Below are 26,289 nucleotides of genomic sequence, written 5' to 3'. Positions count from 1 at the left end.
CCCGGGACCTCAACGCCGTGTGCCCAGGGTACACGACATCCACGTGATGGCAGGAATGCGGTAACGCAATCTAGGCCTTGAGAAACGTTCCGGGTGTGGGCAGAGGCTGGAGGACAGAGCGAGCCTTGCTGAGCGGGTGCAGAGGCTGTGCTAAGGGCAGGAATCGGCAGAGCAGCTCCTGAAAAACTGGGGATAAATGGGTCAAACCAAAGAGGAGGTCCTGGCTGCCAGCTCCGCTCCAGCTGGGAGCTGCAAGAGGCACACGAGCACTTAAGCACCGCTCGAGGTGACAAACCCAAACACAGAGTAGGTGTCTCCAGCACCTGCAAGCCTCCCTGCGCTCTCCACAAATAGAATCGTAAGCGGCTTTGGCCACGAGTCGTCTCCAACCTCCCACTGCCCACATGCATTGCTCGTCTTTCCCTGCCCAGGCAGAAATGTGTCTGTTCCCTTATTTTCCTCCTCGAAACAAGTGCCGCCCACTGAGCAGCACGTTGTTTCAGCCTGTCCCCCAGCTTTTCAAACCAAAGGAGAGATTTTGAGTTAAATGTTATTTGCCACACAGAAAGCACGACAAATCCAGTGGATTTCTCAAAACCAGTACACATAATCCCGAGTGGGATGATCTTGCTTTTATACACGGCGTTGGGCTGCTGGGGAACAGTCCATTGTGTGGGAATCGATGGGGAAAAGGAAATGTGAGGGGAAAAAAATTAAAACCTCCTGATTCCTTGTCCCAGGAAGCCTCCAGGGATAGGCAGAGCGAACCACAAGGATCCTAGCTTTGCTGCAAGCTGGTGTCCAGCATGGAGAACGAGAGCAGCGAAGCCACGTGCTGGGTGCTCTGCCTGCAGCCTGCCCGATTTCACAGCCGGCACTTTCCTAACCCCGCAGGTCGCAAGCGGCTCGGTGCAGCAGGGCTAAAGGTGAGGCAGAGCCACGGCAGGAGCTGGCACCAGTCCTGCCGACATTTAGCCTCCCGGTTGCCAGCCCCAAGGGAAGCGCAGCCTCCCCTTGCCTAGGAGGGCAGGAGAGTGTCAGCAGGAATTGGAAAAACCTTCATCATCCTCCATGGAAAAGAAGGGGGAAAAAAACCCCAAGAGAGGTAGACTGTGCCAGTGTACTGTGTGTTTTTAACGTAGGACAAGAAGCAGTGACACCCCGGGACGAGCTGGGATGCTGAGTCCCTTTTTCCCTCTAAGCCCCTTCCCCTCGAGCCGTTTCATTTGCAGCTGTTTATTAAAAGCTCGTGTTAGTAAGAGCTCTTGCTGCTGGGTAAGAACATTACACTGGGCTCTGCAGCAGGACTTTTCATTCCTAATAGATGCCTGAATCTGGCCCACCTAAACTGCTCGTCTGTGGGAAGTGACCATCACATAGCATCATCCTGGACGGTGACTCACACTCTCCCATGCTCATTTATGGACACTTGACTTATCTGGGAACAAAACAACATGGAAAAAGCTCCAGCTGCCAGGAGAAGTCGGCTGCCTGTCCCTGAGTACAGCGCCGCAATACCTGCTGCCTGGTGCTCTGCCCCGACCTGGACCCCACAGCGGGCAACATCCCACCCAGACAGGTTTCAGCCTCTCCCTCCATCACCCACCTGGGACAATCTCCTCGGGGAGGACTTACGAGTGCGGGATTTGGCTTCTACTGGCCCTGGCCTCGAGGGCAAAGCCTTGGAGCCTCTCTTCCCTGGTGGTGCTCCCATGGGAAGTGCCAGAGAACGCAGGGCTGAGTGCAGTGTCCCCTGGCCGATGTGACGCTGCAGGGTGCAGCACCACAGGGGTTAGAAACACACTGTGGTGTTTGGATTTCCAGAAGAGCAGTGGGGAAACAGTGCTCTTCCACTCCTTTCTCATCTCAGCGGTGCCTTGGAGAGCTGCGAGAGCTGTTAGGGCTTCTCTGAGCAGCTCCCGGTTGTCCGACCACGTCATCCAAAGGTGCGGGGGGAGCACAGCCCCAGTACCTGGTCCGTGAGCCCCTTCTCTGCTCTGCAGGGCCCAGAATCTGCAGCCACAAGAAAAGCCCGGATGCTCTGTTAGCGTGAACCCTCCAAGCAAGGTGCTGAAACAGCCACGCTCACTCTCCACGGCGCTTTGCTGTCCTCCTCCATAGGCTCGGGGCTGCTCATCCCCCAGACCCTGCAGGGAAGGGGGCTATTGCTCCTTTTCCTGCTGCACGTCCCGGCTGGCCTTGAAGAAGTCACTACGCAGCAGGCGATAGAAGAGGATGATGTTCATGGGTGTCATGATTGCCATGCCCACCGTACCCACGGCGTACGTTGCTGGGGGCACGTTCTCCCGATTGAGGAAGAGCCAGCGGGTCATCCAGGCCAGTGTGGCAATGCGAAACACCACGTAGGTGCCCAGGTTGACGATGCTGTTGAGGCGGTAGCAGGTGGTGTGCACCAGGTTGGCCATGAGCAGGATCTGCCGCAGGTGGAGGAAGATGGAGTTAATCTCCACCAGTAAAGCCACGAGGGCAAACCCGACATACTGATGGAGCACCACTGCAATACCAAAGCAGACAATCACCTGGGAAGGAAAAAGAGGAGAGGCTGAGCCCTGGAGTTGGTTTCTCTCAGCTGCTGCAAGCCGGAGCTCTCTATGCTTGGGCGCAGCATGGAGCAGAGGTGGAAACGGTTATCACACCAGTGCCAAACCGCCAGTCATCATCCCACATGTCTCTGCAGTGTTGCAGCCTCCAGCTAGCCTCGGGCACGAGATAAAGCCTCCCCACTGTTCATGAAACCTGAGCAGGTTTTATTTTTCCAGCGGGGGGAGAGGGAAATGCTTCTATAAACTCCAGGTTGGCAGAGGAGACAGAGCAGCCAGACCTAACCCTGCTTTTGTGGCCTGCGGAATGCAGTTGGTTGTGGCCCAGCAGGTTCTTCCGCACACGGGGCAGGAAGGGAGACGTGTAGCCCAGGGCTACGGTTGCTGCTGGCTCAGGGATTCTCCCCAGGACAGGCACGCTGCAGGGATTAAGCGGCTTTGCTGCATCAGAGAGCCCCGTGGGATGCCCCGAGCCTGGCATGAAGCACCCTGGGGCTGCTGGATGCTGCAGCAGAGGACGCGGCTGCTGGGGGCAGAGCGGGTGCGATTCCTGCCCCGCACCCTCCCTGCCAGGCGGGGGGACAGGCTCTGCCTGCCCACGCTTTAGTACACTCAGTCCTTTCTTCATTTTATACCATTAATGCTGTTCTCTGTATTGGCTCTTTAATGAGATTATCTGCTCCCTGCTCGTTAAGTCACTGTCTTGGCCTGAATTAGCTCTATTGTGGAGATGACCTTTTGACTTGCGAGCAGCAGCCAGCAGAGCCGCAGGGCTCGCTGGGCTCTGCAAGACAGCAGGTCTGACCGTTGGCTCCCCCGCCTCATCCCAGGTAGGTCCCAGCACTGTCCCTGGCCCCCATCCCCAGGCCCAGCAGACCCCTGTGTCTCCCTTGTACCCCACAGCGTCTCTGCTGCTCAGCTCTGGGCTGTGCCACCCCCCTGCAGCATCCACAACGCTCCGGCATCCAGATATCAGAGGTGATCAAAGAGAAACCCACGCTGGGCTCAGCCAGGAGCAAGGGAGGCAGAGGACGCTGATGTGGGGCTCTTGCACTACGGCTGCTCCAGCCACCCCAGCCCTGTGGCCATGACTCTGACCTGAATTAGAGGAAAGCACCCCGGGGAGCGGAGGGTGGAAGGGGGCGATGCGCAGCCCTTCCTGGCAGATGCTCAAGTGGCTGAGAGCTGGCAGGAGCTGAGCTGCTCGCCTGTGCCGGCGGGGACAGCTTGGTCACTGTCTGTCCACACCACTGTTATGGACCAGCCCCCTGGCCCAGCTCTCTGCCCTCCCGACTCTGTGCACGCTTGGGTTTTTTTCCTACCCCATCTCTGAGTGCCATTCTGCAGACCCAAAGAGTACATGAGTCCCACAGGACCAAGAGGAGCTCCAAGCCCTGCTGTCTGGGCTGCTGGGCTCCTCTCTCCAGACAGAAAAACCAGATTTTGTAGCAGGTAGCAAATACCCACACTAACAAGAACAGGAGCCCCGCTCTGGTCCCCCAGCCCCAGCCTCCCTGGTGGCACAAGTGCCAGGATCTGTCCCTCAGGGAGCAGCCAGCGGACTCACCACAGAGTGATGGAAGAGCAGCTCCCAGGACTGGTGAAGTTTCTGATTGCACAACATGTCCACAAAGTCTTCAAGGAAATAACCTGGGATCAAAGAGGCTGTGAGCAAAGAAGGGGGGCCAGGAAGGGCTGTGCCAAGGGAACCCCCCCAGCAGGCTCTACACCTGACTGGGCTGAGCAGCCACTCCAGGGAAGTGATGGCCACAGCTCAGCCCAAGCCCTAGGTGAGTGGTGGGTTACACACAGAGCAGGACCACACACAGCAGGAGAAGGTCATTGCTGTGTTTTGGATCCTTCCTGCAGTCCCTCCGTAGGACGTGCTCCTAGGGAGAGGCACTAACTAACCGATCACTTGGATCTGTTCCCGGAGAAGGGTGAGAGCGAAGGCACCACGCAGACCCTCACCCGCATTACTGTCCTGGGATCGGATCCCACCCCACGTCCTTTCAGCCTGGAGCCCTTAACAACTGCAGGATTCACTGCCACCAAACCAACCCCACGTTGGCATTTCAGGTACTCAAACCTCCTTGCTGAGCTGTAGCCATGCTGGGAAGTCTGTTAGCACTGAACACAGGGCTTGGTGACAGGTCTGCAAGAAGGTGACAAAGGGAGGGGGGGAGGAAAGGCTTCACACAGCCAGAGGACTCAAAGCTCCTGGCCTGGCAGGTTTAGCTTTGGTCGATCTGCATCGACCCCCTATCATGGGCACTTTTGGGATGCTCCGAGCCCTGGCTGCCCCATGAGGACAGTGGTGGGCAGCGTGGTGCCCAGTACCTCCCGGCTGTGGGTGTCGTGGGACAGAAAGGAGCCGCTGTCCTTTGCCAAGAATAGGGCAATTGTCTGAGGCGCCTGAGACATCACTGACTGTGATGTGGCTTGAGGGGCTGGTGTCAGGCACCGACGAGCCCCTGGAGACCCCCCCGGGGGGCAGAACAGGGGGCAGCCCACTCCCCCACCTCACCTACGGACACGGCGACCAGGCTGTGCGCGCCGGGTGGGTGCGTGCCCACCAGGTCCTCGGACAGCCCAGGGTGGAGGCAGAACCTGTGGGGAGAGGGGCTGTGAGTGCCAGGCAGCGCCCCCAGTTCCCCAATTCCCTTCCAGTGTCCTTGGTGGCCACCTGGTGCTGCCGACCCCCCCGGAGCCCTCCTGCCCCCCTGGTCCCCCCACGGCCACCCTTGTCCTCCTGTTTCTGCTGGAGTCTCCCTATCACCTGCTGCCTTGGTGCCGCCCTGTCCCTCGGTCCCCCTGTGCCCCTCGATCCCTCCTCCATCTCCCAGTGCCCCCCAGTTTCCAGGTCCACACCCTCCCCAATGCTCCTCAGGGTCCCCCAATACCCCCATTCCCCCCTCCTCCCCCCCAGTAGGCTCAATCTCCTCCTGGCCGCAAGTTCCCATCGGGGTCCCTCGACGCCCCCCTTCTCCCCTAGTGCCCCCGGTTCCGCCCCCCCCCCCCGGCAGTCCGGTGCTCCCCCACCCCCCACCCCCGGCCCCAGGTGCCCTCCGGGGCTCCGCCGTGCCCGGGCCGCTCACCCGGCCAGCGCCCCGCCGCCGCTGAGCACGCTGTGAGCCAGCGACGTCCAGATGTTGCGCCACTTCCAGCGGTTGCGCCGGGCCGAGGGCGGCGGCGGTACCAACCGCTCCAACCCCCGGTTCAACAGGCGGAACGCGGCGAAGGAACCGGCCACCACCAGCAGCCCCGGGCTGAAAGCCATGGGCATCCACCGCCCCGCAGCTTCCTCCGCGCTCCCATGGGCACCGATCGCGCTGCCCGACGGCTCCGCCTCGCCCGGCCCCGGGGCCCGCCCCGCCACCGCCCCGAGCACCGGCACCGCCTCGCCCCACGCCCGCCGTGCCGGTACCGCCCTGCCCCGGCCGGGATGCGCGGCCCCGGAGCGGCGGGGGGGGAGGCGGGAAGCAGCGAGCATCGATCGTCCCCGCAGGGCAAGGCCGGGTGGGCTGCGGGAGCCGCCCCGCTGCCGGCGCTGGTATTTCCCGCACCCCCCTCCCACGCAGAGGTGCAGACACGCGGGGGTAGTGCTTTCCCTTGGAGCTGGTGACTCAGGGAGGGGGGGGGGGAAGGGAAATGAGCACCCCGGGGTGTGCGTCAGCCTTCCCCGGGCATCGCACGGCAGAAGCAACGAGCAGCCCCAAAGGCAGCTGCACGCGTGCCACGGAGAGGGGGCCTGGGTGTCCCGTCACTGTGCTGGAGCTGGGGACACCTTCCTCGTCCTCCTGAGGTCCCTCCTCCACCTCGGTGGCACCGGGTGGCTGAACGCCTCACCCGTGAGGCGCCGTGGCCGGCGGTCCTTCGCCCCAAAGCATTCCCAGCGGGCGATGCCGGTGAAGCTCTTGCACTGTTGCCCCGTCCCTCACGCAGGCACACGCAGTGCCAGATCTGATTGCACATTAAACAAGCAAAAGGGTCCAACTGCCCTGCCAAAAACCCCGCTCTGCCCACAGTGCTGTTGTCCTCCATCCCCCTGTCCCGTGCCTGATCCCAAGAGGAGCTCCCTGATGGTCTGGGATACCCCAGCTCTGCTGTCCAGGGTTTGTGGGAATTCAGGATCCCGTACCCACAATTTCTTTCGTTCCATCCTACAACTATGTTGCTTTTCCAGCTTTCCGTAGTTTGATCGTTCCCTTGTTGCTTTTTGATGTCTCCACCAGAAGTGTGGCTGCCGCACAGACCTTGCGTCTCTTCCGCAGACGGGATGAGTCACCGTGTACACACTGATTAATGTCAAACTCCGCCTCTCCTTTGAGGTATTAATTTTGGATGAAATCTTCTCCTTTCTCGTTGCTGAAACAGAAACGTGTGGAGCCTGAGCTCTCAGTCGCTGCCCTGGCTGGGGTGATGGACACAAACATCAACAAGTAATACGCTGATGGAAGGGACACTGAGGAGAGGAGTAATTAAATTGGATCTGGAGGGGTGAGATAGTCTCAACTGATAGAAAAGCACCTGTTCATGCAGCAGAAATTTGCTTAAAAGCCGGACAAGACAACGTAATTTCATAGCGGTTAAGTGGCGAGGAGACGCTGCCTGAAGTAATTGGCAGACCTGACTGCTCAGGGGATTGTAAATAATCTCATGTATTAGGACTTGAAGGATCCCACAGGCTAATCTGTTACTGAGAAAGCCAACTGCAAAGACGTTTCTGTTTAGCATAAGATATGCCGAGGAAAGGGAGACATGCCTTGGAGACATGCCGGGCTGCTCAGGGCACTGAGGAGGAAAATCATTTAACAATTAATTGCAGTATAACATTGCACAGAGCTGATTCCTAATGAGAAGTTGTCTGCAGTGTTTTAGCCTCAGAAATCTCCACTGTCCCTTTCCGTGGTGCCAACCCTGCCCTTCACCCGCCTGCAGGTAAAGTCCCAGACTGTGAAACACCTACAAGCCCGGCCCTGTTTGTCCCAGGGGCTCCTCCATTTGTGGTGCTATTCTTCTAAAGATGGACATTTGACCGGGCTCCAGTCAGGGACAGGAATAGTTAAAATATTTCTGGACACTGGAGAGCTTTTACCTACCACTTCCGCATGGGAGGAATTTAAGTCATGATTAGTTGAGGCGCTGGTTCAGGGGCTTCGATCCCACTGCTAGAGCACTAACAATAGCTACATACGTGCTACCTTTTGGATCATTTTAGACCAGATTTTAGTTAATTTTACCCGGACTTGCCATTGGGCAGTGGTTTCTTGTTTTCCAGTCTTCCCTCCTCTGCAGCAATGGCATTAACTGGGAACAGTTTTGGAGCTGGAGGCTTCCAAGCTCGGTTACAAACAGGTCCCTTGACACCAGATCGGGCCAAATACTCAGCCACAGGCTCGGAGGCCAGGCTTGTCCCATGAGAAGCCGCACAGAAGAGCAGGGACAGGAGCTCCCGGGCACAGCTGCCACAAGAGGTCCCTGCACACTCGCTGGAGAGCTGGGGAGAGCAGCCGGATCTGATGGGACTCCTCATTCACACCTTATTTGGAGATACTGCCTTTTTTCACCCAAATTTCGAGAAGTTTTCCAACAGTCCCCAAACGACCTCGTTTTCTGCAGGAAGGCAGCTCAGCCTGGTGATGGGTCGCTCCCTGTGCCTGTTCCCAGCAGGGCAGGGGGCTCCTTCCAGATGTCAGCAAGGACGTGCCTAGGTCCATCCCGTAACGCTACGGGATCACAGCTAATCCCATTGCTGGGGCTTTACAGCGGCAGCCAGGGTGTAAATTGAGGGTTTTTTCAATAGCTGGACAATGGCTTTTTATTTTCTCCTTCTCACAGGTAGGAGTTTCTCTGCAGCACATCTGGGACAGATAATCCATTTTTCCAAAATATAGGGCCACCAGTTTATCGATAATCCCCCCTATGAATTCTGCCAGATAAACTGTGTCCTCCCTCAGGTGCTCCCCACTATTCTGGGATGGGGTTTTGGGCATTTGCAGGTCACCCCACGATGAGATGGGGACAGCTCCACCCTCCCTTACACAAGGAGGAGCCCGCTCCGCTCTTGAACAGCGCCCGGCGTTTGCCATAGCCAACAGATGTGGGAGCTTCTGACATGGCAAAATCCTTCTGGCAAAAGTCATGCTCCTGTTTTTGGAAAGCCTCGCTCCCTTAATCTGCCTCTCTCCAGCCAGAGAGGCATAAAGCCCATCTGCTCATCTAATGCCAGACCTGGCTCACACCTAAAATAATTTGAGGAGTCAGAGATCTGAAAACAAATCAAGCAGCTTGGCTTCCAGACTTTAATTAGCTGTTGTCTTCTCAAAAGTGTGTCACTGCTCTATCTGCTAGGCCATAGGAAGTCAGACAATATAGGAATGCTTTACTCGATATATCCCCATTTTCATTCAGAAAGTCTGTAACTCCACGCTTATGAAAGGATCTACTGTGCAAAATGCACGTTGTGTATGGCAAAGCATGCCCAGACGTCGCAGAGGTAGCTGTGAAGAGAGCTGAAATCAATGCGAACCGGAGCGTCCACTCCTTCCAGCCAGAAACACCTTCCTGCTGTGGAAGCTGGATATTCTCCGGGTGGAACCGGAGATATACTCGCCATAGCCACAGGAGAAAGGTACATCAGTCTCTACAAGAGTGGTGAGCAGGGGAAGGGTTTCTGCTGGCACTGGCAGTGCAGAGTTTTTAACTACCTTTTCCCCCAGCCCTTAGCTCCATTTCACACACACACAGAGCTCCAGGATTTAATGCAAGAAATGCCAAAGTGTGCGTCACTTAACCACTGCCCTCAGGGCTTGACCTTCTCTGGCAGAGGAAATCATCTGGCTTTGCACCGCAGCCTGTCCGTTCACCTGCTCAAGCCTGCAAGCTCCATCTCACGGGGGGGGGGGGGGGGGGGGGGAAGACTTCCCTTCCCTCCACCCTGCAGGTGTTCTGCTGCCCAGGTTGGTTAGCCTTCCTGAGATCATTCCTTGAATAATACAAAGTCTCCTGGGAGCCTCCCGGTGCCAGGATGCTCTGGTGCCAGCTGCCAGGCACTGCCTGGCCGGGTGCAGCCCACCGTGCAGGAACGCCCCCCTCACCCCAGAGCCAGAGCCACCCAGGCAGAGCCTGCTTTGCCCACCTGATAAACAACCCCACAGCAGGTTGCTCTGGATGCTCTTGCTTTGAGCCTTCTTCCTTTTGCCCAGGACTGGAAGTCTTCTTTTTTCCTCAGGATTTGGCACAAGGGATCTGTCGGAGAAACCTGTGACAACAGTACAGCATCCCTAAGGATGCTGCGGGCTCAGCTGCTCTCAAGGGCTTGGGCTGGACCAGCTGCCGTGACGTGGTTGCACAAAGGACGTGTCTCTCCTCACTCCAGTTCCACAGGTATGCCGTGGGATACAAAAAAAAAAAATAAAAATCCACGGACAGACACATTGACAGGCAAAAGCCCTACAAGCACAGCAGCACGGGCAGTTCCTTCTATTTCTCCTCTGCTTTCAGTAGCTGACATGCTCCAAATTTGTCCACTTACGGAATTGTTTATCTGCTGCTATTAGTAAGGTTTCAGGTTCCTCCTTTCCTTGTGGCAAACAGTAAACCGTGGAGCCAGGTGTCTGCCCAGCCTGTATCCCATCTCTCACCGTCGCCAGGCATGAATGCTAAGGAAGAAAATGTGAAACAGCACATATAATTATTCTCACCCTGTAAGCAAATTCATTCCCACTAAATGTTTCCTTTTCCATGTCTTCTTCCCTTGTGGGATAAGCATTTTTTTTAACTTGTTCACCATTCTCAAGCTTATGTAATTTTTGACGGGTATCTATGTGCTTTCTGGTTGCATCATGATGACCCCATGCTTTTTTTTTGCGATTCAGACAGGTTCAGAATGAGCCTTGCAAGGTGGAAGCACGTCTCAGCCCCAACACCCACTCCACGCAGCATCGCACGTTGCTGAGCCCACTCGGTTCCTCCCGCGTTACAAATATCAGCACAGGAGCTTCCTAACTGCGTCTCCTGCTGCTGCCGGCTCCGCAGCTTGGAACAGGTTAGGTTCCCTCCTGAATTCTCTCGTTATTAATATCACAAACCAAGCTGTTCTGAGAGCAGTGTCCCATTAATCATTTTAGCTCTGCTGCAGTTTTCACCTCGCTTCCTCTTCCTGCGCCTGAACAGTCTTCAATAATGTTTGACTCTGTGGGTAATGCTCGGTTAAAATCAGCGAGTCTGCCAGGGCAGGGAAGGACCCTGACCTGAGCAAGCCGGGGGCAAGCAAAGGCGGGACAAGGATACGTCCACACAGCCACGGCGGCACTACGGCATAAAAAAATGTGCTACACCAGCTGACGGTGGTAGGGACTCGAAGGGAAGAGAGCTACCCCCATTAAATCTTCGCCTCTAAACTTGAATTTTCTGGAGTGCTGTCCATACTGGAGAGACACAGGGAAAGCAAAGATATCTAATAAAATACAAGGGCAGCTCAGCAGCTCGTGTGAGTCAGCAGCAAGGCGGGTGGCAGGTCTGGTCAGAGATTTCCGATGCCTACCTGGGCTCTGTTTGTGTGTGAGGGCACCGCTTCCTTTCGCTCTCTTCCTTCCTACGTTTAATCCTGCTGTGTGTTACAAGCAAAGGTCTCAACCACTCTGAGTATCTACCTCTGGGTTACCTAACAGAGGGCCAGAAGTTGCTTACAGAGCATCTTCTCAAAAATCTACCTCCAATACCATCCCATTGCCTGAAATTCCTGGAGGCCACATTGCATCTTCTTAGCTGCTGAAACCCAGTAACACAGCAACCCCGCAGCTAACTTGAACCTTCCCTCTTACATCCAACACCCTTTCCAACTTTCTGTCCTTTGCCATCATCTTTGCCCCCATCAGAGGTGGAGACTTCATTTCTTTTCTCCCTTTGCATTTTACAAAAGCCTTTCCCTGAGTGCTGGGCCGCATCCAACAGCATCCATTGGCGCCCAGCAGCTGAATAGGTGCTCAGCCCTGCAGCGTGAATGCCACCACGCAGGACCGAGATCCGTCCCGAAGCCTCCCACAGCTGCACCCTTTTGTAGCTGCCACTTTGCCGGCATGCTGCAGCTTTCATCCATGAGCAAACAACGTTTTTCAGCAATTTCTGCTGAGTCAGAGAATGCCTCCGCGAGGGCTGCTGCTTCTCCACGTGGGAACGTGCTTCTGGGGAATAATTACAGAGAGTTTAAACAGGGACATTCGGCAGCCAAATTGCTTCACATCCAGGCTCCTGGCCAGGAAGGCAGAGCCCAAAAGCTGCTCGTTGGCTCTGTGAGAAAATACCTCGCACCTGCGCCCATCATGGGCGTGCATTGCCCGTGGGCTAAGATCACTCCTTACGCGGCAGCGCCCCGGCACTCAAAGGTGTGCTCACGGCTTGGTGCATCCGACAAAGCGAGCTGCTCCGCAAATTAGCCAGCTCGCACTTACCGAGCATCCCTGTGCGTGCCGTCTTCTCCGGACTGTGCCCACTGAAGGATTTTTACACCCCACCCCCCCCACCCCACCGCTGGATTTGGGAACGTGCTGCGCGGCAGAAAGCCGATCCCTGTGAAGCTCTGGTTCTGCAAGGGAGATGACGGAAGCACACTGCTAGTAACTTTTCTCCCCCTAAATTTTGAGGCATATTTTAAAGTTGTGAAACATATTGACTGTGAAATAGAGATAAGAACTGGAGTAGACACAAACAGCGTAGGCGTTACTCCTGGTTTTTTGCAACTCCCACTCTGTTGCAAAAATAGTACAGCAAGGAGCACGCTGCTCCGTGCCGTCCTTCAGGGACCAAACAACGGTGCGACCACGTTCCTGGACATCGGCGGACTGAACGAGAAGCAGAGCTGGGACGTAAGGCACGTGCAGAGGTGCTGAACGCTTCACCTTCCTTAAAATCGATGGAGAGAGATCTTACAAAAAAATCAAATTAAAGAATTTTCAATATTATAGAAATATATAAAAAGTAGTGATATCGTTCCAAAGTGCTGCAAACCCACGTTGCACTGAGCTAGAGCACTTTACATCAAGAAAAGGGGCAATGGGAAGCCACAGCGGGGGATCACCGCATCCACTTAGTTTCTGTTCACATTGCACACGACGCACCCAGTCTTTAGACCACACCTGTGCCATAATTCCTATGTGCCCTTAATTCTTTTGCAATCTAAACCTGAGCAAAATACACTTAATTAGGTGCAGACCAGTTGCAGAAATCAGATAAGACTTGCTGGCAGGCAGCACTTCCAGGAGATGCATCTCCTGACGGATGGGGACGTTGTGCAACTCGGGGAGAGCATCACCCAGCCGTGGGCTGGCGGTGGGGAGAACACTTGCAATAAGACGCGAAGGTGTCACCTCGGTGGAGGAGAAACTCACGGACGATTTCAGAGACGGCGGCAGCGGTGGCTTTCTGACTCGGGGGATAGTCACCGGACCTCCCACGACAGGACGGGGTGAGTACCACCGATGCTTCTCCTAAGGGACCCAGGAGCGGGGCAGCGGCACGATGGGGATTTGCAGGAGCAAGTTACCACCTTGCACCAAAACCTGCCTCAAATGACCCTCCTCTGCTCCATTTCTTGCTTTTTTTTTTTCCCTCCAAAACAGAGAGGGAGATTTCTCACAAGCCTCTCAGCTGATTGCTGAGGCAGGGACAGCACTAAGGACAGAGGGGTTTGGCTCCTTTCTAGCCCAGGAGGCATTTTAGGCAGGAATTACTGCTTTCACGGCAATTAGTGCAAATAACGACTGCACAAATGGTGGAGAGGTTTGGGAGAGGCTGAAAAGGTTCTTCAGACCCCAGTTTGGGGGAGCCACAGGCTACGGTGGCAGTGCCTTGCCATAAGTAATTGTATTGATTTACGACACGACTGTCGTTAAACACATTTGCTTGCACACCCTGCGCTGCAGTTGAGTTTAACGGGACAAGGGGCTGAACACAAAAAAGTGGGTTAAGCTGGAGGAAAAAAGGGCGGAGGAGTGGGCTTTGGGTTTGGAGATAAAGTCAAAAAAGGGGGAAAAAAAAGTGTGTTTTCTGCCAGTTGTGGGTTGTCTCCTGCAGTACCAGGAGTTTGGGACCCCTTGAGCACACAGTGCTGACCCACTCCCAGCTGGGGCGGTGGTGGCCCTACATTTTGGGGTGAGATTTTGCAGCAACAGTGGGGAGGACCGTCTGCTGAGGGATGAAAGACAGCGTGCACATGCAACAGTATCCATGGCGGACGACCCCTCCCTCTGCTTGCCCACAGCCACCGGCATGGACGGCGATGACACCGTAACCGCTGAGGTCTGCAAGGAAGCTGACGTTGGGGATGGAGAGTGAGTACCCAGCAGGGAGGAGGCTGAGGCCCGACATGCAGGCAGCAGGGGTGGCGTTGCCATGGCAAGAGCCGCCATGTTGGTGGCCACCATGTTGGTGGTTGAGGCAGCGGCATGTCAGCTGCGAGGCACGAAATGTCGACTCCCTGGGGCACCTACCTCTCTGCCTCTCCTGCAGGTTGTGGGAGGTGATGGTGGCCGGCTACCCGGTGCTGCTGGTGAGGAACAAGAAGGAGTTCAGCGCCCTGGGCAGCAAGTGCCCCCACTATGGTGCCCCGCTCTGCAAAGGTAAGCCTGGGTTGGGCAGGGGGGAGAGGCCATGTCAGGGAGGTCAGCTCTCACCGCTTGGTTGTGGGGTCTTTTCTGTTGCAGGAGTCTTGAAGGGGGAGAGGCTGCGCTGCCCCTGGCATGGTGCCTGCTTTAACATCAAAACCGGAGACATTGAGGAGTACCCGTCTCTGGACTGCCTTCCCTGCTTTAAGGTGACTTCTTGTCTCTTCCTCCTCCCAGCTTGGGCCATGTCCTCCATACCACTCAGGTTCATTCACACCCACAAGCTCCATCTTCCTGACGCCAACTGAAAGGACCCTGCCCTGGCCCCGGCTCCATGGTCCAGGTCACACATGGGATGATTTCTCAGGATCACGTAACTCCCTGTCCTAAAGCTCCTTTGATCAAAGGTGATGCCATACATTCTGGTACTCATCACAGCCAGCACAGCTCTTTTGGAAAGAAAAAAAGGAGTTACACCTCTTCCTGAGTGCTCTTGGGATGAGGAGAAAAGCTCATGAGCTCCTCAGCATCATTTGACATCCAAGATCCCTACAAGTCACTCTCAGTGTATCCGAGACAGATGGCCCACTGGACCAGACCCTCCCAGGAAAGCTCCTACCACAACCTCATGAATGCAGAACTTAAATCCACTCTCCTTTGACCCCTGCAGGTAACAGTGAAAGATGGAAAGGTGTTTGTTACAGCAAAAAAGAAGGTACTGACCCTACCTGCTGTCACTAAGCACAAGTAGCACCTTGGGCTAGGCGTGATTTCAGCATTTCTCACTTACTTTCTTCCAGGATCTTGAAAGCAGTCTGAGGGTGAAGGACACAAGCAAGCGATGCCTTCTCAACCGGGACACGATGCTGCTTCTAGGTGGAGGTCAGTGAAGCGGTCTGTACTGTGCCCTCCCCACAGATGCTGTGAGCTGCTGCTCTCTTCTCCAGGGAGGACTTGCCTTCTTCTTCCTACTCCTTAGTGACACATATGAGGGCTGAGACAAACATCTCTTGTAGGTGTGGCTGCCCTGGCATGTGCGGAGACGCTTCGCCAAGAGGGCTTTACTGGAAGGATCATCATGGCCACCAAAGAGAAACATGTTCCATACGACAAGTCCAAACTGAGCAAGGTTCGTACGTGAGAAGGGCAGGACCATGCCCGGGTACCCCATGTGAATTAGGGACGTGGCCCACACTCAGGACCAGGCTGAGCAATCGAGTGAGCCCTTCTGGCAAGAGCAGGAGTGCTGAGGCACCCCACAAGGAAAAGGGGTATAATTTCCAGCTAACGTCTCACTACTTCTTCCCAGAAAGTCTTTGATCAGAGTCCACCATAAGCTAATGGTTTTATCCCCTTTCACCGAGTTCTTCCCACTAGAGTTTGAGTTGATGGGTTTTTCTGAGGGAGGACGAGATGATGGGGATGGAGCAGTGTGGAGAGCTGTGATTTACTAATGCAAAATTTACCTCTTATACAAACTTACTTCCCAGTAAACACTGCAAGAGTATTTCTGGCTGCAAGAAGCGCTTTATTTCATATTTCTGTTTTATTTCCAGGAAATGAACTTGAAAGCTGAGGACATGTACCTGAGGAAACCTGAATTCCTCGCTGCTCATTGCATAGAGCTCTGGACAGAGAAAGAGGTACAAGAGCAGCTGAGCTCAGTCCTCAGTGGGTGGTCCTGTCCCTGCCGTGGGGAGGGGATGCCCACCCCTGCAGGAATAGCGCTATATTTATAGAAATTAGGGCTCTGCCTAAGTACATGCATTATCTTCTGGGACAGCACTCCAAGGCCAGTGCTAGGGACGGTGTGTGTGTCTTGGGGGTGACACTGATCTGTGCTACCTGTGGACAGATGTGCCCATCACTTGCAAAGAGGGTGACCTTTGAAAGTAGCCTTCTGCACATCCCTTAAAGGAACCCACATTTGGTGCTGTCATACTTAGTGCACCTCAAGCCCGCGACCTGTAGGAAGTGAGAGGACTCCAGCATTCCTCATCTCACCTGGGTTTCCAGAAACAGGGCATGCAGTCACAGGCAAGCCGAATGGGTTGATGTGGCAGGACACCAGAGGTATCTATCTGATCTTTGCCTCCTTTCTCCTGCAGGCAGTGTCGGTGGATTTCCAGAAACAGAAGGTCCGCTTCATGGATGGGTCCTCTCAGAAGTACAATCAGCTCCTCATTGCAACAGGCAGCCAGTGAGTGCACACAGGATGTGCCACACACAAAATTTCAGACTGGACAAGAGGGCTTGGAGGTTTTCCAGAGGCATGTGAGAGGGAGGTGGTAGGAGATGAGATAAAAGAGCAGGATGGGACAACACAGCCAAGAGACTGCATGGATTTGTGCTCTGCCCCCACCCCCCTTCTTTCTGTTTGATTTCTAATCATGAGATATATCTGGATTCTTCCATTCAGCTCCAGCTCCCTCAAAGTCCCAGGTGCAGACCTGCAGAACGTGTGCATTCTCCAAACCCCTGAAGACTCTAGCAAGATCTTAGAGCTGGCAACTGGGAAGAATCTGGTGATCGTAGGAGCTTCATTCGTAGGTACCAGGCTAGAGTGGATATCAAGTCGTCAGTGATAGTCTTGAAACTCACTTCTGCTGCGCGTGCAGATTAACCAGAGGCCCTTGGGGAAGGGATGTTCATTCACTGCCTGGCTGGGTTCCTCCCGGAGCCCTACAGCTGGTGGGGGGTGTGCGTTACACAGCACGCACTCACTGTTTCCTCCGATAGCCAGAAACTTTGAGGGCTATAAACAGTTCTTGGACATGGACAGAGGGAAATGTGCCCTATGAAAACATCACCGTCCTTCAGAGGAGCTGGACTCCCCAGAAGCATTGGGGAAGTGAGGGGGTAAGGCACAGAAAGGGAGCTGGTTTGTACACAACCAGGAGCTGTTCTTTGCATTTCTGAACGCAGAACAAGGGGGCTAAATACCTCAGCCCAGAAACGCGTAGAAGAGCAGTTAAGCACTGGCACTACATCAGATTTGTTCTCCTCACCTGGAAGGGGAAAAGGTTTCCAAGGAGGAGGGTGCAGGTTCATGCTTGCAGCAGTTACCTTGAGCATGCCTTTCCCTTGCAGGAATGGAGGTAGCTGCCTTCCTCTCAGACAAGGCTGGTGCCATCTCAGTGGTGGAAAAAAAGGAGTTTCCTTTCCAGAATGCGCTGGGTCCTCAGGTTGGAGGTGTTGCCATGAAGGTAAGGAAAACCTGGTGCTAATGCCTAGGATGGACAACACATGCTATCCAAGCTGCCCTGTGATCTGCAACAGCCCAGGAAATCCAGCCCCTGTGCTGAGTCATAACCCTGCGTGCCCAGCCACCTTGTTCACATACAGCTCTCCGAAGGAGCTCTGCTGGCCCCAACCTCCCCCCCCCGCCCCGCTCCCCAGCTCAGCATCATCCCCAAGCCCTACTTCATCCTAGACCCACCTCATGCACCAGTCCTGACCAGGACAGCAGAGCAAAGCCAGGCTCCCTGCACCAAGCCGGGGACTCAAACGAAACCTCTCTGCAGCCTGGAGCAGCAGCTGAGCTGCCTGCCTGGGTTTTGGCTGGGGACGGCTGTTTTTACAGCAGTACAGCCTGGAATTTCCTAGTGAATACTCAAAGCAGCTTCCTCTTCCTTTTCAGATGCTGCAAAGTAAAGGGGTGAAGTTTTACATGAAAACAGAACTGTGTGAGCTGAAAGGAAAGGATGGAAAGGTCAGTCGTGCCATTGTGATCCTTGAACTGCTAATTTTAGGGGAAAACCCCCCCAAACCAAGGTATAATCCAGTGCCTACATCCAGGCTTTCCTCTCCCACGTCTAGACCCTCACCTCTGTTTTCACTGAGCCCAACTCTGGGCTCAAAGGGCACCAGTATGCGTTCGTATCTCAGGGACAACAGTATGATTTTCTCTTACACTCCTGGCAACACACATTAGTTGGACAAGGTGATCTGAACCTGGGGAAGAAAAAAAGACAGCAAAGAACGAGGCAGCAGGGAGGCTGCAGGAATTAGGACAGAGTTTTTAACCCTTTGTTAACGATTCTTGCTTCTTCCCTAGGTCACAGAGGCTGTTCTTGCCAGTGGAGAGAAACTACCTGCAGATGTGGTAGTGGTGGGAATAGGTAAGAGACCCCAACTGGGAGAGGGACGCAGCTTTAGGAACGGGGAGAACAGCCAGCAGGCCCAGAACATCACGGTTCATTCCCAGGACACCATTCCCTGCAGTCTCTTTCCCACTCTGCTGTCATCCTGCCCTCCCTCTTGGCCCCAAACCCTGGGGAAAGTCAGCAGCCCACGAGCAGACAGTTGGCAAGAGGAAAGGAGCGACTTACGCTCTCAGCGTGACTTTGGCACGCTTGCTGAGCTCCGTAGGTCACTGCTGTGTCATCAGAGCATGCCTTGTTCTGGGGCCTGGTTTTATTGCCCCTGGATTAGCTCAGCACCAGCCCGAGCGCTGGTCACACAGTGACCCTGGATTAGCTCAGCACCAGCCCGAGCACTGGTCACCGCTGCGAGCTGCTCTGCTCCGAGCAGGCACCACGGGCACGTGCTCGCTGTAGGGCCAAGGCCGAGCTTCCTCCCTGCCTTTGCGGAGCTTTGCTGCATTTGTCCTCGCTCCTCTCCCTGCAGGGGTGTTCCCCAACTTGGCATTTCTGAAGGGCACGTCCATCGCCAGAGATGAGAGCGGTGCCATCCTGGTGGATCTGGTAAGCGCCCCCTGAGCATCCCCCGTCCACACCCAATCCCTTCCCTTGGATCGTTGTGCTAATTGCTTTTTCTTCCATTAGCGCATGCAAACCAACATCCCAAATACCTTTGCTGCGGGGGATGTGGTCTCCTTTCCTGTAGCGCTGCTCAACGGGGACCGGATCAGCATCCATCACCAACAAGTGGCCGAGGCCCACGGTGAGACAGCGCAGCCGCCTTGCTTCCCAGCTCCCCTCGGAGATGGGCACGGAGGGAATGGAGCAGAAGAGACAGCAGGATAACAAGAGGCAGGGGACACTTCTTTGAGGACTCTCGAGAGAAATATTTCCTCTGCTGGTTCATCACAGGTCACATTGCTGCCTTAAACATGCTGAAGAAAGAGAAGGAATTGCACACGGTTCCCTTCTTCTGGACCACGATGCTTGGGAAAAGCATCCGCTACGCAGGTAGGAAGGGGCAGAGAGATGGGAACAGCCAGACAGCTTCCCAGCCCCTCTGCCCATCCACCAGCCAGGTCTGGGGCTTGTAAACACACAGCGGCTGCAGAGTTTAACTGAAGCAGCTCAAGTTTTGGACTGGCTGCCATGGCGAGTTTGTGAACCCTGTTTCTGAGCTCTGGGCCTGAAGGTAACCCAGAGCTCTTGTTCTTTGCTGATCTCCGGTGGCTTAGAGGTCACGAAGGAGGAAGAACTTCCCTCTCCAAGCCAAGGAGAGGCTCGGGGTCAGTTCTGCTCATCCAGGGCCCCCATGCCTGCTGCCCAGCCCTGTCCCACCCCCAGCCCAGACCCCCGCCCCAGCCAGTCGCTGTCCCCTCTGCCCCTACGTGCGATGGCACTACGGTGGGATGGCTGACAGCTGCTGTACCGGGACTCCGTGAGCAGGCTGCGATGCTGTCTCTCGCAGGCTGCGGGAAGGGATACACGGACACTGTTGTGAAGGGCAGCCTGGAGCAACAGAGGTTCCTGATCTTTTACATCAGGTGAGCGAATCCGTGGCCAGTCTGTGCCCTGGGAACGGGACACGGTCCTTTCCCTTATGGCCTCCAGAGCTCCTGCAGAGGCTCCACATCACCACCCACACCGCGCACCGCAGGCAACTGCTGGCCGTTGAACCAGCAGTGAGATGGTTTCAGAGCAAACCAAAGCAGGGCAGGGCAGAAGAGGACGATCTTCGCTGAAGACACCAGCTGGGCAGGGAGCCTGGGACACATCTCCTCTCCCGCCGCCCCACTGCTCCCAGGCTCCGTGCCCAGCTCCCAGCAGTGCCAGGCGATCTGCCACAAGTCCCCACGCACCCTGCGGCACCGGCCACCCTGCCCTGAGCCCTCCGAAATACGGCTGGCCGCCAGCCAGGGTGCCACAGGGATGCTGCCTGCTGAGTTACGTACGCTGAAGAGATCCACATTCTTCCACCTTCCCTTTCAGGGACGGCTTCGTGACTGCAGCTGCCAGCCTGAACTGTGACCCCATGGTATCTCTGATTGCAGAAGTTTTATACTTAGGGAAACAAATCTCTAAAGAAGAAGCAGAGTAAGTGACACCCTGACTGAGTTGGTGGGTGGCTCTGCGCTGCATTCCCCGAGCCCACCGAGAGACACGAAGTCGAGATGAGTTGCTGCAAATCCCCGACGTACCTCTCCTTTGCAGGGCCTGTGACATCTGCAATATACCCCCGCTGGCAGAAACCTAAGCTCGGTACATGCCCTGCTGTGAGGGGCACGGAGTCAACCAAGTGTTAACAGCTCCGCATCCTCCTGTCCTGGCTCAAGAGAAATAAAATCACGAGCAAAACTGAACCCAGCACCTGCATTTTGTGTTTGCAGACAGCCCTTGGCTGCTCGCTTGCATGCCAGGGCAAAGCAAAGCAGCACGTTCCGGGACGGATCTGCCGGGCTGGGTAAGAGGAGGATGCCCGTGTCCTGGAGCTCAGCTGAGGGTCTAAGCAAGCAGAAGCAGCCACAAATTCACAGGTCCACCAACTCCTCCTGCTCTTCTCGCTGGCTGTTGGCAGGAAGCTTTCATTCAGCACACCGGTCGCGCTGACCTTCTGCTTTGCAAAAGCACATTTTCCCAGTAAGGGGAGCTGTGACCGAGGCAAGCTGCTCTCCCAGCTGGGAACTAGATAGTCTGTGTGCAGGAACTTGCACGAAATACCCCACCCCTAAGGACAGAGGGCTGCCATCCGACCTCTGAGCGAATGGCACCTGCTGGCATCGCTACAGCCGCCTTGAATATTGCATTAGCTGCCGCAGCGAGCGCTTCCCACCCCCTGACAGCAGCCAGCCTCCGGCAGAGAAATCCCGGCCCCGGTTGGCGTCCCCTCTCCTGCCACGTTCCCTGCGTGCTGGATGCTTTGAGGAGGCGGCCAGATGCTGCAGGAAACACAGCCTTGATGCTAGAGGAAAGAGTTACTAGATTTTTGCAAGGCAACAGCGAGCAAGGCTGTGCTTTCTACAGGAAACACTGCACTTACTCATCAGTCACATGGGGCTTTGCAGGAGGAAGGGTAAACCCCGAGAGCCGGGCAAGTTCCCGCAGGGACACTTACTTTGTCAGCCTAAAACCCCTCTGCTTTTACATTAAATTTGAGCTGGCCAGAGCCCAAGTCTGTTTGCTCAGCAGGTGAGATACTGCAATGCTGGTTTTGTGTTAAATGCACAAACCTGCACGCTGGCACCTTCTCACGTATGAATTTGACCTGAAATAGGGCGGTTTACGTTTCCTGACCCCAGGGGCTCGGTGCTGCCGCTCAGGGCGACTCTATGCCATGAAATAGCCGCATCTTACCGGAGAAAGAGCTGGGTTTCAGCAGAGCAGGTCAGTCCTTTGCGACGATAGGAGGAAGCAGCAAATCTAAGCGTTACCCGTACGCTGAGGCACACCAAGGGCGGAGACGCTGGTGGCTGGAGCACGCAGCTCCCCTCCGTATCAAGCATCGACAGCACCGCGCTGCATGGGAGGGGGACCACCCCGGCCCCGGAGCTGCTCCTCCTTGCCCTCGGGCATCCTGCACACACACCCACGACTTTTTACCCCCTCAGTGCACTCCAGGACTTGTTGAACACCGAGCAGGTGCCAGCTCTTTTGTACGGACTTGCAGCAGGGCAGCTGCGGTCTAAGAGACCAGCTCTGCCTCAAGCTGGAGGTGTTCACCTGTGGTCAGAGAGCCGTCCGAGGGGGTTCAGCAGTCCCGCTCTCTCCGGGTGACAATGACCTCAAAGAAACTCAGCTTCTTGTAGCCATCAGTAAGCACGCACCAAGCAGAGTAGCTTTACAGAAGAAGGGAGGACCCTAGGACAACAGATACGCTCTGATTCTACCACTTAAGGGACACCAGGCCACTTTCTATACATTGCCAGGTGCCAAAATTTGGTAGCAGCCCTGCCTGGAGCAGCCAGAGCCTGGACAGGCAGATTTAGTTGAGACTGCGCAGACTTATTTCAGCACAGGGCCATTCCTCCCTGCTGTGCTCTTCCTGGCAGGCCCCAAGCAGCAGCGCCCGGACCCTCCTCTGCTTCCCGGCCACCAAGGCAGCCTGGGGGACAGCGGTCCTGGCAGTCCCATGGGAGAGGCATCTCCGGGGGTGCAGAGGCTCCCACGAGCCCTTGCTGGGTCCACACAGAGACATTTCACCTTGCAATGAGCCGTAGGAGAGCTACATACAGCTCCCAGTGCAAGGCAGGAGGGTCTCCATCCCTGGAGAGCAGATTCCAAGTGCCCTTTGGGGCAGTCTTCTGCTTCTGTCTGCCAGTGAGGCAGAGCCTGGACCACCGAAGAGCCCAGCAAGGTTCACCTGGGGCCCTCTCAGCGCTGTCAGCTTCAAATACCTGGAATCCTCATCCCAGAGTCACCCGCTCCCGGCAGCCCAGCCCCACCGCACCCAGCCCTGACCGCACCAGGGCAGCGTGGGTGTGGAGCTGGCCCTCTCCTCCGGCTCCGTCCTGCTGCCCAGCATATTGCATGACTAATCCTGCTCCTGAGCTCAGCAGCAGGTCAGTCCTGTGAGCTACACCCAGCCTTGGGTCACCTCTTTTGCTCGGGACAAACCAAGGGAACCCGAACAACCCGCAGGCTCACCCACAGACCCCGACGTGGCATCAGCTGGGGACCGAGCTCCAGTGCTACCGCCCCCCCCAGCGCCGCCCTCCCCCCCCCCCCCCCAACTCCTGCCAGGCAGGTCCAGGCACCCCACAGGCAACAAACTTCCTAAAGCTGAACTGTTTAGCAAAACAGAAAGTTTAATGCCTCTTTTGGTCTTCTCTCGTCATCTCTCAGCTCAGTGCCACCCCACCAGCAGGGGAGGACCCCACTCAACAGCCCCACTGGCAGGACCGCCTGGCAATCCTCCAGGCAAGGCTCTGTCTGGAGGCTGCGAGGAGACTTCTTCATCCCGGTCGGGCTCATCCTCAGCCCTCAAATCCACAGGACGCTGCAGACTGGCTCATCCCGGTTGCTCAGATCCAGCTGACATCCAAGGTCCCAGTGATGAGAAGAGAGTGGCTACATTCAACAGTTCTTCAACTGGCAGCTTTAGCTACTAGAGAAGGACATAAAGCTTGCCACTGAAGAACTGGTGTTGGTTAGCCAGGAGCAGGGCGGCGGGGCAGCACCTGGGAAGGGAACACACACATCAGAGCCAGGATCGAACCGCACCGAGCTGAGACGTCACCCACAGCAGCCACCCCAGGCGCAGAGCTGCTCCTCTCCCCCACCCCAGCACCAAGTCCTGATCCACCGCCTTGTCCTTCCCCCAGGAAGCTTCTCAAGGCTGAGATCCCACAGGATCCCCCCCCCGCCTTGTTGCAGGGGATCCAGAGGCAGCTCCGACCGCCACTCTTCCCATCCCTCCCCTTTCCCAAAGCAAGCAGTGCCAGCACCTGCAGCCAGCCCTAAAACGCAAGCGACGGGCAGGGAAATCAAGGCTATTTCTGCCGGAAAATTAGAGATAAGGTAACCTGCTCCAGCAGGGCCCGGCGGCCGCGGCAGGGAGCCTACCGCAGGTAGGGGTTAAGGCAATCCCTGGCTGCTCACCTCGGGCATCCACGCTGGCAGGGTCCCACCTGGCCGGGGGCCAGCCGCCGCCTGCCGGGGAAGACACTTTGTCAGGCGGCTGTTGCCAAGCCGCTGCCAGGGGAATTTTGGGGAGCGCAGCCTTTTTCCGCGTCATTTTGTCGGAGGACGAGGACGTCAGCCCTGGGGTCGGCACGGGACCTCGCTGCTTCCCCCTCCGCTCAGGGAAAAAAAAAAAAAAACCAAAACACCCCTTTTCCGCACCGCCGCGTGTTTCGGCCGTGGAGACCGAATTCTGGGAAACTCCTGCGTGTCTGGCCCTGCTGGGGGGACAGACGGCCCAGGGAAACCGCCCAGCTGCCCCACAGCATCCTCCCGCCAGCGTCACCCCAAAGGCACTCGGGATCCCAGTTGGTCCCGGCCCTTCGTGGGCGGCGGGGAAATGCCGGGGTCCCGGTGGGTGTCGCGGCGGGGGGCTGCGGGGAGGCTCACAGTGCGGGGCCGGTGGCGGTGGGGCGCAGCGGTGGCGGCGGGGCCTGGCGGGGATGCCGAGCATTCCTGGCGTGCCGGGTACATCTGGTCCGGATTCCAGCGAGCGGGTCCCGGCCCTGCTCCACCCCCGCCGGCCCGTGAATCAGCACCCGCCGCTGAGCCACCGGCCCCGCCGGCACCGGGGGCTGACGGGGGGGAGGGGGGGTGGGGGGTGGGCTGCCGGTAACAGGGCTCTTCCCCACCCCTTCTCGGCACCGGGGAGGGCCCCGATGGGACCTCACCCCGCCAGCAAAACCCGTTGTGCCCCCGCCGGCGCCCCCCTCCCAGTTTAAGGGGGTCACACCCCCCCCCCCCAACGTCCCCACTCTGGGTAAAACCAATTCCCCGCCCCCCCAAAGGCAGACAGCTCCCCTCCCGCCGCTCCACAGCGAAGCCGGTTCCTCCGGTCCCTCCCGGGGCACCCCGCCGACCTCCCGCTCCCTCCGCTGCCCGGGATGCTCCGGTCCGTGCCCGCGGCGGGGAGCGGCCTCGGGTCAAAGTCTGCCCCGCCCGGTCCCGGAGTGAAGGTCACCCCCGGGGCGGCCACCGCCCGTCGCGGGGCGGCCCCGGCCGCGGTCCCAGCCGCCCCACCGGCACCCCCGGGAGCGGCGAGCGCGTCCCGGTCCCGGCCCCAACCCCCCCCCCACCCCGCCCCGCCGCCACCGGGGGCGAGGCCGCCCGGCCCAAGAGGCACCCGCGGAGCCCCGGGAGGGTCGCGCCGAGCCGAGCCCCCCACCGCCGCTCTGCCTCAGGGAAAGGTGACCTTCCCCGGCGGGACTACCGGGCGCGGTGGGGCTGACCGGGCCCCCCGCCCCCCAGCGCACCCCGCGCGGAACTCGGCTGCCCGTAACACCCGCCCCAGCGCGGCCCCGCCGGACCCACCTGCGCGGCGCGGCCCAGCGCCACCGCCCCGCTACGGCCCGGCCCGGCCCGGCCCGACCCGGTGCCGCCGCCGCCGCCGCCTCCCCCCACCGCCCCGCGCGCCGGCTCCCGTCTCGGATCAGCTGGCGGAGTCATGACGCAGCCACCCACCAGCCCCACCTCCGACCAATCGCCTCCCGGGACTGGTAACACGCGCCCCGCCCCCGCCGCTCCCGCCCCCGTCGCGATCGCTGCTCGTTCCCGCCAATGGCGACCCAGCACGGCCCGCCGCTCAGCCAATGGGAAGGTAAAGCAGGCGCTCTGCCCCGCCCACCCCGCGGGGGGAGCGTTGGGCTCTCCCCCGGCCAACCGGCGGTTGCCTAGGAAACGGCTGGGCCCGCCCCGCCGCGGGGCATGCCGGGAGGTGTAGTGCGGCACGGCGCTCCCGGCATGCCCCGCGTGCTGTGAGTTGGCATTTTCCAGAGGTGAAGGAGGCGGCTCTTAAAGGGCCCCGGCCCGCCCGGCGGGCCCCTGGCGGGGCGCGGCGCTGTGGCGGGGCCGCTCCGGCCGCCCCCTCCCGCCCTCGGGCGGCGCCGCCCGCGCCTTTCAGCGCTGGGGCCGGTGACACAGCCCCGATTCCGAGAAGTTGCTCTAAGTCGGCGGCCAATCAGAAGTGAGCGCTCGCTCCGCGCACCAATGGGCGCTCGCGGGGGGCGGGGCCGCGGGAACTCGGCTGACCCCGATGACTTGGCAGCCCCGCGCGATGACTGGACAACTTCTTTAAAGGGGCCGGTGCCCTCCGCGCCGGCCGCGGTGGGGGAGGCGGAAGGGCAGCCCGGCCCGGCCGGACCCGACCCGGCAAGCGGAGCCCACCGCAGCCCCGCTGGCAGCCGCGGCGCTTCCGCTCCCGGCCCGGGTCCGGCTGGCTGCTGCGGACCGAGCCGAGGGCGGGGCGGGGTCGGCGGCAGCGGCGCCCCTTTAAGGACGTTTCCTGCCCTTCGCCCTAGTAACAGC

General features: G+C 57.6%; 2 protein-coding genes and 2 long non-coding RNA genes across 6 annotated transcripts; 1 reads left to right on the top strand and 3 right to left on the bottom strand.

Annotated features, from left to right (window-relative positions):
• Window positions 1-536: 536 nt before the first annotated feature.
• On the bottom strand, window positions 537-6,140 carry TLCD2 (TLC domain containing 2). The gene is made up of 4 exons (XM_075771522.1): window positions 5,660-6,140; window positions 5,089-5,171; window positions 4,129-4,211; window positions 537-2,540 (listed from the first exon to the last, which is right to left on the bottom strand). The coding sequence occupies exons 1-4, from the start codon at window positions 6,052-6,054 to the stop codon at window positions 2,163-2,165; spliced, it is 939 nt and encodes a 312-aa protein (XP_075627637.1). The 5' UTR covers window positions 6,055-6,140; the 3' UTR covers window positions 537-2,162.
• Window positions 6,141-13,673: 7,533 nt separating this feature from the next.
• On the top strand, window positions 13,674-20,671 carry LOC104639804 (apoptosis-inducing factor 3-like). 3 transcript variants are annotated; one of them, XM_075771586.1, is made up of 18 exons: window positions 13,674-13,894; window positions 14,073-14,182; window positions 14,267-14,376; window positions 14,838-14,882; window positions 14,968-15,049; window positions 15,184-15,296; window positions 15,724-15,810; window positions 16,276-16,367; window positions 16,587-16,717; window positions 17,258-17,373; window positions 17,808-17,879; window positions 18,225-18,288; window positions 18,797-18,873; window positions 18,955-19,072; window positions 19,222-19,320; window positions 19,778-19,853; window positions 20,299-20,403; window positions 20,521-20,671. In XM_075771586.1, the coding sequence occupies exons 1-18, from the start codon at window positions 13,791-13,793 to the stop codon at window positions 20,561-20,563; spliced, it is 1,644 nt and encodes a 547-aa protein (XP_075627701.1). In that variant the 5' UTR covers window positions 13,674-13,790; the 3' UTR covers window positions 20,564-20,671. The 3 variants fall into 3 exon arrangements, 2 of the variants coding, with proteins under 2 accessions (XP_075627701.1, XP_075627699.1); XM_075771584.1 differs by having other exon boundaries at window positions 13,810-14,182; XR_012838397.1 differs by lacking the exon at window positions 19,778-19,853 and having other exon boundaries at window positions 13,810-14,182.
• On the bottom strand, window positions 17,234-18,123 carry LOC142604533 (uncharacterized). Its single transcript, XR_012838398.1, has 3 exons — window positions 17,995-18,123; window positions 17,607-17,810; window positions 17,234-17,397 (listed from the first exon to the last, which is right to left on the bottom strand). It is a non-coding gene; the product is annotated as an uncharacterized LOC142604533 (long non-coding RNA).
• Window positions 20,672-23,091: 2,420 nt separating the features above from the next.
• On the bottom strand, window positions 23,092-25,414 carry LOC142604563 (uncharacterized). The gene is made up of 2 exons (XR_012838430.1): window positions 25,297-25,414; window positions 23,092-23,483 (listed from the first exon to the last, which is right to left on the bottom strand). It is a non-coding gene; the product is annotated as an uncharacterized LOC142604563 (long non-coding RNA).
• Between the last annotated feature and the right edge of the window lie 875 nt (window positions 25,415-26,289).

This window comes from Balearica regulorum, chromosome 19 (genome assembly GCF_011004875.1).
Source record: "Balearica regulorum gibbericeps isolate bBalReg1 chromosome 19, bBalReg1.pri, whole genome shotgun sequence".
In the NCBI taxonomy this organism is placed as follows: Eukaryota; Metazoa; Chordata; class Aves; order Gruiformes; family Gruidae; genus Balearica; species Balearica regulorum.
Note: the sequence above shows the minus strand (reverse complement) of the source record. Positions and strands in the feature narration are given on the sequence as shown.

Bases quoted from the DNA above. Each gene is read 5' to 3' on its own strand.
- TLCD2 (XM_075771522.1), bottom strand. From the start codon at position 6,054: ATGCTCGCTGCTTCCCGCCTCCCCCCCCGCCGCTCCGGGGCCGCGCAT. The intron at 5,172-5,659 runs GTGAGCGGCCCG...CTCTCCCCACAG, and splicing joins GGCGGCGGGGCGCTGGCCGG to GTTCTGCCTCCACCCTGGGC. The intron at 2,541-4,128 runs GTGAGTCCGCTG...TTTCCTTCCCAG, and splicing joins TGCTCTTCCATCACTCTGTG to GTGATTGTCTGCTTTGGTAT.
- LOC104639804 (XM_075771584.1), top strand. From the start codon at position 13,888: ATGGAGAGTGAGTACCCAGCAGGGAGGAGGCTGAGGCCCGACATGCAG. The intron at 17,880-18,224 runs GTCAGTCGTGCC...CTTCTTCCCTAG, and splicing joins TGAAAGGAAAGGATGGAAAG to GTCACAGAGGCTGTTCTTGC. The intron at 18,874-18,954 runs GTAAGCGCCCCC...TTCTTCCATTAG, and splicing joins GTGCCATCCTGGTGGATCTG to CGCATGCAAACCAACATCCC.